At 39.4% G+C, this 12,234-nt stretch overlaps 1 protein-coding gene across 3 annotated transcripts in view; it reads left to right on the forward strand.

Annotated features, from left to right (window-relative positions):
• The window catches only part of MGAT5 (alpha-1,6-mannosylglycoprotein 6-beta-N-acetylglucosaminyltransferase), a 118,498-nt gene that overhangs the window by 49,331 nt on the left and 56,933 nt on the right, over positions 1–12,234 (forward strand). For all 3 annotated transcript variants that reach the window (XM_060279337.1, XM_035130388.2, XM_035130397.2), the window contains one exon: positions 8,557–8,724. In XM_060279337.1, the coding sequence (XP_060135320.1) occupies positions 8,557–8,724 (168 nt within the window). The remainder of the gene's footprint in view (positions 1–8,556; positions 8,725–12,234) is intronic.

Genomic DNA, 12,234 nt, shown 5'->3' on the forward strand with positions numbered 1-12,234 from the left:
AGGCAGATTTAGGTGCACATTTGCATGCATCACTGATACACAAACAAGAGAGGTAAAACTAACTGCAGCTCTCAGTTGGTTATACATTCAGTGGTACCCCTGCTTTTACTGCAATGAAATATGTGGAATGCTCCAAATTGTTTCCTTTAATCACAAGAGTGAGAAACCTGTGGCCCACCAGATGTTGTACTCCATAACTCCCATCAGCTCTAGCGAGCATAGTCAATAGTCAAGAGATGGTAAGAATTGTAGTCCAGCAAATCTGGAAGGCTAACGGTTCCTCATCCTTGCTTGAACATATATTGCATCTAAAATTCCTTCATGGCATACAGTTTGCGCCTTGGGGCTGTAAATGAGACCACTGAATGTTTGGAAATGTTCACGTCACTTGCCAGTTTCTAAATATATCATTGTGTAATATGTGCTTCAATGCAAATAAGCCTTGGGAAAGTCTACTGATTGATATACCATGTCATCTAAGACCACTTCTACCTGCCCCATTCATTTTCAAACTAAAGTTTTAGTTAAATAATGATTCTTTTTAAAAAGCCCTTCATGTCTTCACGTACTTCAGTATAACTACTTACCTAATTGCCTCACTAATAATCATGTTCCTGCTGGAATATGTTTGTCAAATGGGTTGGTGGTCAAAATAGTGTAACAAGATCAGTGGGAAGGTGCGGTAACCATAGTACTAAACCAAATGCATTAGGGCTTGTAGCTCAGTGGTGGAGCATCTACTTTCATGCAGAAAGTCCCAGGTTTAACCTCTGACATCCCCAGATAGGGCTGGAGAAACTCTGGAGAGTCATTGTCAGTCATTGTAGAAGGCTGGACTAGATGGTCCAATGGCAGCTTCCTATTCTTTATGTTGAAGGTACCTCTTGTTCTAGATCTCCAACAATAGGGAGGGACTGCTATTGTCACATAGTAAGATTTTTTTCTAGAGCAAGATTAACCCTACAATTCCCCACTGTCTTGGAACAGAGTTATTTTTTGCTATGGCAAATAAGCCCTAATTGCTAAGTATGCATTCCACATCCTCCCACCCATTGCCCCGCTCTGCCAACCCGTTCCCTATTTTAGTGACTCAAAGTGTCAACAATAGTGGCTATAAGGAATTGGGCTTATAACTACACAGCAGGAACTCCCCAACTTCTTTAAATGTCACTTTAGGTGGTTTAGGCAAAGAAACATCACCCACTTTGTGGTTGAAATGTGGTGTTTCAGACTTACTGGTTTTTTCAATTTTTTTATTTCATAGGAAAAGTTTTTCCAAGCTAAAAAGTTGCATATTAATAGCTGGCAATGACCACAGTGAGCTCAGCCTTTTCCACTGGCTGAAACCCAAATACTAGCCTTCATTTTTTGCCAGGGAGCAGCTTCTTCTCAAAAAGTTTCAGTTCAAAGGCCTTTTTCTCTTACCAAAGATTTGGATGAATAGCAAATATCTGATAAAATGGCAGGCCAGCAGCTTGAAGGGCATTGTACATGGGAGGGGCAGAGAGATTTTTCAGTTTGTCAGCCATATCTTGCTGCAGGGCACCCTTTTGACCTGGGATAGTCATTGTGATGTCCTCCATACATTGTTTAAAAGCCTGAATGTCTGGGACTCAGGATCTGCCGCTGAGGGTCTCCCTATGTATGCCAAAATCCAAAAGTCAGTGTTGATTGGGATACCTATGAGGCCAGAACTAGAGCAATGATGATAACCACATAAGAGCCCTTCAGGGTCTGGCCATATGGTCATCTAGTCCAGCATTTCATTCTCACAGTGGCCAACCAGATGCCACTCTCTGTGTGTGATTTAAGGTTAGTGAAAATGTTTTAATGACCTTAACATTGCTGCATTGCAAAATGCAGGTGTAGTTAATATTGTCAAGTTGTAATATTTTAGCTGTATCTTGTGAATTTCCTTGCTGTACTCTTCAAACTGTACTCCACTCTTGGCACCGCGCTTACCTTTTCCTTTTTTCTGTTATTAACTATGTCTGTCCTTTCTTTTTCTCTCACCACCTCCTACTCCCCCCACCACTTGTTGTTATTTCTTTTTTGTCTCTCTCTCATTTTCATTTTTGTTCACTTTATTCTGTCTTGTGTCACCTTGTGACTCCCAATCCACAATTTCATGGAAATTATGACAGTCAAATCCCAACTCCAGATGAGAGGCTACATCAGTGATGACCAAACTCGGCTCTCCAGCTGTTTTGGGACTACAACTCCCACCATCCCTAGCTAACAGGACCAGTGGTCAGGGATGATGGGAATTGTATGGGAATTGTAACAGCTGGAGGGCCAAGTTTGGCCATCACTGGGCTACTTGCCATCCACCTCATCTTCAGTTAGTATTTCACCTTCCAGTTTGAACCCCAGACAGGTTAGGCTTAGGAATGTTCCATAACCCCCAAATCAACCTACATGCAAGATTTGTAGCTTTATATAACAGAACAGTCTGCAACAGAATAGTCCATTTCCTTCACAGTACATAAGAACAATTCAGGAACTGGAGGAAGTAACACTGAATCATTTTTTTTAATTTCTCCTCCCAACTGCATGGGAGAAATGAGGTGGAAGCACTTGAGCCAAATATTTCTCAAAGACACCTGCACACAATGTCAAATCATAGTTTAGCATCATGTGTAAATGAGGTCAGTGTTAAGGTGAACAATTATGCATTCATTTATGATGACAGCTAAAGCTGGTAGGGAAAGCAAAGTAAATGTTTGAAGACTTGTTCTAATGTGTGTAAATGAACAAGCTTCTCTATTTGCAAGGAATGTTTATTTGTTTCGGTGCTTATAAGACTGAGTAAAGGCTGAAGCTATGTCTCACCTTTGTGCTACTACCAACCAACCTGGCAATTCATAATTAATTACTATAAATGCAGTTGATTATAATAGATTATGTGCTTCGGTTACCTCTTTGTAACTAGCACCATTATTTAAACATTTGTATGTCACTTCAATTGATAGGAACAAGGGTTGCTCAAAATGTATTAGATATAGGGGAAAGAAAAACAACAATAGCCCTTACTGATCTGTTAAAAAGAAACAAAACCAATGTTTTATGAACCGCAGTGACGAAATATTTTGATTGTTCAGATGCAGAGTCCTATTCCTTGCATATGCATTTCATATGGTAAGAGAGAATTGGATCAATCTGTCTGGTTCGGAATGATATGATTTTGACTATAGCAAAAGCATGACTTTAGCTTCACTCACTTAGCAACTTCTCCTGGGATGAGCTGGCTGTCCTTTTGGGTTCCACTGTTTTATGATTCTGCTGCAAGGTAAATCCAGCTAGTGAAGCAGGAGCATGTGTTCCTCTGTGTTTTGGGAAGAATAAAAACAATTCATTAAGTGGCTCAGACCAAAAGCCACCCAAAATCTTGGCACAGATGCTGCCCACAGATAAAAATAAGTTGTACCAGAAATGGGAAGCATGGCTTAACTTGTATGTGTTGTGTTTTATTGGTATTTATTTATTTATTTATTGAATTTAGAAACTTTCCACCACTTTTCATTATTGACTTTCAGGAGCCCCCCCCCCCCCCCGAAAAAAATCCTGTTTACCCAGGCATTTGATGGTTGAAAGATACTGTTCCAGGCAACATTGAAATAATTGGTTAAGCGCATGTGATTGTTTTTAACTGTTTCTGGAATATTTTAATGATATTGATGTGTTTGCCACCCTGGGTTCCTTTGGCAGGAAGGGGCGGAATATAAACGCAATAAATAAATTTAAAAAATATTGTGGTGTACAAAGAGAAGTAAAATAAAATGCAAAGCTAAAGCTGTAAGACTATGTTAAACCCATTTGTAAAATTCCCAAGAGCAATACCCACCAATTCTACCTTGAAAAAGCCTAGTTGGATAAAACAGTGCTGTATTTGTGTGAGCAGGCACACATGTGCACAAATGCACATAGAAACGTTTTATTCGCAAACTACATGCAGGAGCTCTCTAAAGGCTTTTTCTGTATATAGTTGCTACACGGGTCATAATCTTGTTTATATCCCTGTGTTGATGTCCCACATCTCTAATTTTAAGTGACATTGGCTCTGATAATCCAAATAGTGTCCCTGTTTTCCATCAATCACATGCAAACCTTTTCACTGGAAAAATACAGCCATTAGTAAACAAGGGAAGGTCTGTCAGCGTAAGTACTTAATTGCATGGGAACCAAGCAAAATTTACTGAACTGCCATATAACATCAGAGGTGCATTCCTTCTGAAAGTGGACTCATTTTACATTAATTCCACATGTAAACCACTACTGGAATATTTTAGGTTAGTTACACAGCCTGGAGAAAGCTACAGTAAACCTTCCTTGTCTTTTAAGGTGCCCCATGACTTTACTCAGAAAAAAAACCCAAGATAACATCCTCCGTGATCCCCCTCCAATGTTCTAATGTTGCATGAAATTCATTAGAGCCATGAGAATATAGTATTTATGCTGTTACTGTCATGTAAGAAGTGGATCCTAAGTTCTGAAGCAAGGTTTTTCTTGTGTTAGGCTCTGTGCAATCCCTTTTTTCATTTTAAAAAAAAGGTCAGTGGTTGATTTCTATAAGGCAACAACAATGTGTGTTGTTATGTGATTACATCAGACATTTTCTTTGTCTTTATGCAATGTACACTTTGAATCTTCTATTTTGAAGCATAAAACTAACATTGAGTACAGGGGTTGTTAACCCATTTTACCTGTTTTTCTACCTTTCGATGGAAACAAGGTATGTTTATGGGGAGAGTGTTGAATGGGGGGTGCATTTGTGGAAAGGTTAAGAAACAAATGTTAAAGTTTTGCATAATGTGAATAAGAGTCTGAAAAAAATAAGCATGGAACTACATGTAGTATGTAGAATTTCTCTAAGCTGAAGACTGGTAATGATGGGAAGAAACCATCCTTGCCAGGCTTGATAACTGGGCTCAAAACCCAGTTTCTTTTTCCCGTATGCTCAGCACCTGCCTCCCTCTTCCTACCACCAAACTCTCTACTTTCCTTGGGGAACTGCGTTAGGGGAATGAATGATGGAGAAGAAATATCCCCCCCTTCCTGGTACAATGTTATGGCTGCAAGCCAAACACAAGCAGTGCTGGGAAACAGCATTTCCATGTGCTTCTTTTGTCTGGCATGCAGCCATAGCATCGTACTGGGCGTTAGACAGGAAAAGGGTACAGAAACCTTTCTCTGTTCTCTTGCTCCCATAGAAGTAAGTAAGTGGAGATATGGGAGGGAGGGGAAAGGAGGCAGGATAAGAGGGCTGAAGGTCTCTGTTTAAGATTTAATCAAAAGATCTCTCAGGCCTACAACAAGAGCATCATATTTGAGGTGAACATTATGAGCCAAAAAATACCATCACTAGTTAACAGTGTTTGTATTTATCTATTATTCATTGCAATTAAAGCAGTGCGATAAGTTTTTAAAAAGTTTCCACATTATGGGTAGCACAGACAATAAAAGGTTTCCCAACCCTGGCTTGCCGTTCTCATCAAATACTAAGATATATTCAAATAAAATACTAAAATATATGTAGCTTTAGCACAATATTACGTAATTAAACGGCAGCTATATAAGTGATCCTTTAACCATGCACCAAGAAAGCATACTGTATATCCCAAGGTATATTGAAAGTGATGAATCAGATCGGTCTTTGCTAACCTGGTGCCCTCCAGATATTTTGGGCTCCAACTACCATCAGTCTGAGCCAGTACAGCTGAGCTGGCTGTACCTGATGGGGGTTGTAGCCCAAAACACGTGGGGGACACCAGGCTGGCAAAGGCTGTCTTGGTTTGTTTATCAGATCAAGCCATTCACTTCATATGTGAAAAGTGCATGGAAGAATATACTTGGGCATATACTTGGGTTTGAATTGTGATCTTATACTTCATGAGAATTTTGTGCAGTGAATCTGTGCAGTGCCCCTTTAAATGCAGTGTGACTGTGTGTGTTCCCTGTACATTGGTTTTCATTTTCTGACCTTTCTGTTTGTTTTGCTAGAAGGCACCTGCCGCTTTAGAAAGCTAGATGCCAATTAGTTGTTCACCTTGTTTTCACTTACAATGGTCCTTTTCCCCCATCACTATCTTATCATTGCGAGATCTAACTTGGTTTGTCTGTTAATCTTGCCAAAGGAGAAGGGAGCTGTGATGCTCACAAGTCAGAGCATACAGCCATTCATTTACTGCTTCGGGTATCTTCTTCCCCTTCCTCTGTTAGGAATGAAAGCCCTTCTTTAGAACTGGTGCCAGAGATGCCAGGGTGCCATGCTGCTTTTGTATACCTTTGTCTCATTTTCTGATAAGATGCTGGTGTTTCTGTGAATACATTTGCTTGAAAGGTTGAGGCCACCATCCCCTAGGCAGCTGACTGTTGCATCACTTTGTAGCTGAAGTAACAAATATCCCTTGTTCTGTAGCTCATGTTTGTCTGTGGCAGCCTCCAGGCTATGGTAGCTTGCATTGTGATTTTACTGTGTATTGCAAACCAAGCAGAATCTGTGCTAGGCTGGCACTTGCATGGAACAAATTTAGAGCATGGTGATGATGTGCTGCTTTCCTCTTCACAAGGAGCCTTTTAAAAAATTAACAAAAAAAGAAGATCCACTAAGGCATATGAATGCTAAAGGCTGTTCTGAAAGCAAAGCCTTTATACCTTGATCCTAAGTCGCAAGGGAACCAAGTACATTTCCTGAGGGTGTTTTTAAAAATAGCAACCTGCCAAGATTAGAAACTTGCCTGGACCAAATGTTCACTTCATTTGGCTTGTTAGCTATAACCGTTGAAGATCTTCTGCATCTGCATTGTTCAGCCATCAAGTATGTTGACTGCTTCAGAAAACTTGCCTTAATTCCCTCCCCACAAGGAAATAATTTCTAATTTCTATGGTTTCAAAGGATGGGGAGTTATCAAGTAGTATCTGTTGAAGGTTTTTAGAAGTCTGAGTTAGGACGTAGGAGTGCTTTCTATTCCAGGAGAAAGAAAAGCAGAAAATTCCCGCAATAATGCAGGTTTTTTTTTTATTACCACAGGTCAAATTTCCAGCCAAAATCACTTACCAGAAACTAGTGGTAAATTTGGAAATTAATTTTCAGTTGGAAAAATATTGTAAGATGTTGTAATATAATTCTGCTTTTTCTTCTCCAAGTATTTCACGCTATGGCCTGGTTTTCACGATGTAGCAAGCCAAACCATGGCTTACTGGGACTGCACAAAAGTTTGCTCTTGGCTACAACTTGTGTTGAAGAAAGAGCTTAACCACAAGCCTGAGATCAGATGACATGTGGCATGGGAATAAAAAAGAGCAGGGTGGAGCAAGGCCCCTGCAATCTCCTCTAATATAAGTTATCTTTAAGAAGTGTATAAGATAGGGTTGTTGCTTACATATTTCTAGATCATTGAGGAAAACTGAAATACAGGAATAGTGGGTTGAGTTAATAAGGCCACTAGAAGTACGGTACTCATGTCAGTCTGAGCCGGAACTGCTAGTGCTTATAACTGCACTGCTACTCTAGTGTACAAACCTACAAATTATGTGGTAGAATGGGTGCTGACTTCCAACATGGAGTTGTCCAAAGGTCTGAAGTTATTGGGTGCAAAGTTCTCAAATAATCAACCAAATAACAGGAGTTATTTGATGTTATTCATACATCATATACAAGATGTGTTAAAGAAAGAGAATGAAAGTTTGATTGTTAACCTTTTCAAGTATGGCAAATATTGTTGCTCAGTACAGTACTGGTGACATTTAGCAACCCCATCTATTAAGAAAAATGGCTATTTAAACGGTTAGAAACTGCACATATGGACAAGTTGAGATGGTATACAGATGAAATTGACAAGTTATAAAAAGTGTATCCCCTCCCCACAAAAGGTAGCCTTTTACTTTGTATTGAAATACTCTTTGGGGGGGGTTAAAGGTAAAGGTAAAAGACCCCTGACCAATAGGTCCAGTCATGACTGACTCTGGAGTTGTGGCGCTCATCTCACGTTATTGGCCGAGGGAGCCAGCGTACAGCTTCCAGGTCATGTAGGCAGCATGACAAAGCCACTTCTGGCAAACCAGAGCAGCACACAGAAATGGCGTTTACCTTCCCGCTGTAGCGGTACCTATTTATCTACTTGCATTTTGACATGCTTTTGAACTGCTAGGTTGGCAGGAGCTGGGACTGAGCAACGGGAGCTCACCCTGTTGCAGGGATTCGAACCGCTAACCTTCTAATCTGCAAGCCCTAGGCTCTGTGGTTTAACCCACAGTGCCACCCGTGTCCCATTTTTGGGGTTAAGAAGGTGCATATCTCTGTAGTTAGAAAAAACATAACTGTTGTCTGTAAATGTTCATTATTATAATAAACCATATTGACAGCATATGGCTGTAGAATGCCTTTAGCCTTAGAAACACACTTAGGTAGTTAAGGAAGATCTGTGGAAATATTTAGGTAAGAAATTAGAGGGTTGGAAGGGTTTGTTGCAACCCTGTTACTTTTACGAAATGGGTATATTTCCTGGTATATGTTGTTCTGTGTAAGGTTAACTGACTTTATTTTTCTTAACTTAGATCTGAAGAAAACTCTTGCCGTCCTACTAGACAACATCCTACAACGCATTGGGAAGCTTGAGTCTAAAGTGGAGAACCTTGTAATCAATGGCACAGGTGCAAACTCCACAAATAGTACCTCCACTGCTACTCCCAGTTCAGGAGCAGCTGAAAAACTCAATGTTGCAGGTGGGTATGAAAGTTGCTGTGCCTTTTTAAAAAATTCTGTTTTAGAGTATCAAATATCCAAGATGGTATGATTTCTTTCTTCTGTTTTTTTAAACGGCAATGGACTTCAGTCTTTGGTGTCAAATCTTAACTGAAGGCAATTGCACCTCTTGTCTGATCCTAATGTACTTTTGCATAAGACTTAGGCTGCAGTCATACTAGTGATTAAATCCTACTGGTCTGAATGGAACTCCTAGTCTGAGTAAACAGGCTTGAGCCCTCTAATGAATAATGCTTAGCATTTACCTTCATTCATGGGCTCAGGGTCTTCCCATACATTTTAGTTAGTTGTTTGTTTTATTATTTATATGCTGCCCATCTGACTGGGCTGCACCAGCCACTCTAGATAGCTTCCAACAAAATATTTAAACACAAAAAATACAAACACTTCAAACATTAAAAAACCAGCAGTATAGGGCTGCCTTCAGATGTCTTGTAAAAGTCAGATAGATGTTTATTTCCTTGATATCTGGTGGGAGGGCGATTCACAGGGCGGGCATGACTACTGATAAGTTAGGTTTCATGGACATGCATTAGTTAAAGCTATTATTGTTGCATAACCAGCATTAAGTGAACTGGTTTAGTGAGATCAATGAGTTTTAACTAATGCTGGTGCCTGTGACTTAAAAGTTATCTAATCAGCAAACATGCTTTGCTAAAGAAGGTTAATGCAAGGAAGCTGGACTAACCTCAGTGGTCAACCATGTAAAATAAAGCAGCCCACCTGCAACATAACAGTTTATTGTGATGTTATGTAATCCCTTAATGTTTAAGTAACATGAAAAGGTATGCAATTATATAGCTTTTGTATTGATATCAAAACCGGATCAGAGAATCCACCTTAAAAAAATAAAAAATCCTTAAACATTTTTGTTTCTCTTGGCAAGCATGAGGCACACAGTTACGTGTCTGTCTTTTATATCTAAAAGTGTAGAATTCAGGTTTAAGTTGATGCCGATATTTTACCACTTTTTGGTGCAGGGCAATAATATAAATAATATGTCAGTAAAGGGAATTTGTTTTTAAAAGATTGCACATAGCAGATGTAATACAGATAAATTTGAGCAATTGTGAGTGCTTTTTTAACCCCCTTGGAGGAATGTTTAAGCTTCAGAGAACACGGGAAATGTGATAAGGGTGTTTTTGCTTCTTTATAAAAGATCTGCTATGTGACTCTTAGACTACCTTTTTATTTTTTTAGTTGTGTCTATGATTACCACACACGGTGTGATGAAAAAGTTACTAAAAGTCTTTAAAGTTTTAAAGAAGAGTGCTATCTAGAAGATGCATAATTTGTTGAACAATAAGTAGCAGGCTTATAAGACACTAAAAGCTTAGAGTTTCCCAAGGGGGGCAACTGAACGAGAGAAGGAGAGAAACCCAAAGTCCCATTGTGCAAGCAGACTTCAATTGTTCAAGTTGGCAGACATCAGTAGATATTGCACCATATGGATATTTCATTTTTTAAGATACACAGTTGTACCTTTGAAGTTGAACTGAATCAGTTCTGAAGTCCGTTCAACTTCCAAAATGTTCAGTAACCAAAGTGTGGCTTCTGATTGGCTGCAGGAAGCTCTTGCAGCTAATCGGAAGTTGCGGAAGCCCCGTCAGACGTTCGGCTTCCAAAAATAGTTCGCAGACCACAACAGTCACTTCCAGGTTTGCAGCGTTTGGGAGCCAAAACATTAGAGAACTAAGCTGTTCAAAAACCGAGATACGACTGTACAAATAATACTACATTATTTGGAGCTAAAATTTGATTTCTTGTTTTCTTGTTTCTTTATTTGGCACCTTGACCTTTCAATGCATTAGGTCTTATGTATTCTAAGGGACACTTTTATAGAGCCATGTTTAAAACATAGGTCTTGACTCTTTCCCCTTAAAAAGCAATGTTTTTCTTTTTTCATGATGTGTCACATGAGCTGTCTGTTTCAACAACATGCTGTAGTTTCCTCTAAGCTCTTTAGCTTGTTGTGTCTGTCTGTTGTCCCACCGGCATATGACACTATGAATTTCCACTCATGTTATGTATTTCACGCTTCATAGAACTTAGAAGAAGCATTAGCTTTGCAGTGCTTCTTCAAAAATGAAACTCATTTGAAACAACTAAATCTCCCCATTTTATGAAATCAGAACCAAAATATAATGGCTTGTGGAAGGACAGGAACTGAGGGGTTTATGCTTATAGTGAGATTTGATCAGATGTGTTGCATATACTAGTCAAACACAGTAACATCATACCAAATTAACATTTTGTGATGCAGCAGCAAAAAAGCTAATGCTATTCTAGGCTGCATCAACAGAAGTCTAGTGTCCTGATCAAGTGAAATGATATTCCCAATCTATTCTGCCTTAGTCAGACCACACCTGGAGTACTGTGTCCAGTTTTGGGCAGCACAATTTAAGAAGGATATTGACAAGCTGGAACATGTGCACAGGAGGAGGGCAAACAAGATTATAAAAGGTCTGGAAACCAAGCCTCATGATTAACAATCGAGGGAATTCAGTATATTTAGCCTGGTAAAGAGGAGAGAGGAGATATTATAGTCATTTTCAGATATCTAAAGGGCTGTCACATGGAAGATGGAGCAAGCTTGTTTTCTCCTTCTCCAGAGGCTAGGATCTGAACCAATAGCTTCAAGTTACAAGAAAAGAGATTCTGACTCCTTCAGGAAGAACTTTCTGACAGTAAGTGCTGTTTGACAGTGGAATGGACTACCTTGGAATGTGGTGGACTCTCCTTCCTTTTAGGTTTTAAGCAGAGGTTAGGTGGCCATCTGTTATGTATGTTCTAGTTGAGATTCCTGTATTGCAGGGGGTTGGACTAGATGACCCTACAATTCTGTGACTGTATTATCACTTGAAGCATGGAGTTTGTACTGAGAGAGCAGGAGGGCAGATCTCTTTCACAAAAGATAAAGGTGTGACCTTGCATGATTGAGTTGCTGTGAAGCTGCACTGCTTCCTGACTCTTCAAAGGTCTGCCATGAGCATATGATTAGAATGTTGCAATAATATATTTGCTGATCACATCTTTCTTGCTTTTAGTGCACAGAGTAAACCAAAATCTTTTTCATTAAAAAAAAGTGCATGTCAATAACCAACCATTTAAGAAATGGTGGCATTTCAGCTCTGTTTTGAAGTTCATCAGTCTCACATGAGGTCTTTGAAGCACAGCAACTCTGTTAATACATAGTCTTTTACTATTGATCCCCCAGAAAATCCTCACAATAAGGTTAATTCTGCATTACCTACTACCCAAATACCTACTAACCATTGATCTAAGTATGAAGGTGTTATTTACTGCTATGTTGTTTGCTTAAACTATTTTGCTCACCTATAATGTTGTTTTCTTATTTACTGTATATCCATTTAATTTGGGAGGCTTGCATCCAATAACTTTGGAGGGCAACTGGAATCAAAGAACACTGAAAATTGCCTGATTGGGTCATGGTGGTGACACCCCTGTCT

This window comes from Zootoca vivipara, chromosome 1 (assembly GCF_963506605.1).
Source record: "Zootoca vivipara chromosome 1, rZooViv1.1, whole genome shotgun sequence".
Taxonomy (NCBI): domain Eukaryota; kingdom Metazoa; phylum Chordata; class Lepidosauria; order Squamata; family Lacertidae; genus Zootoca; species Zootoca vivipara.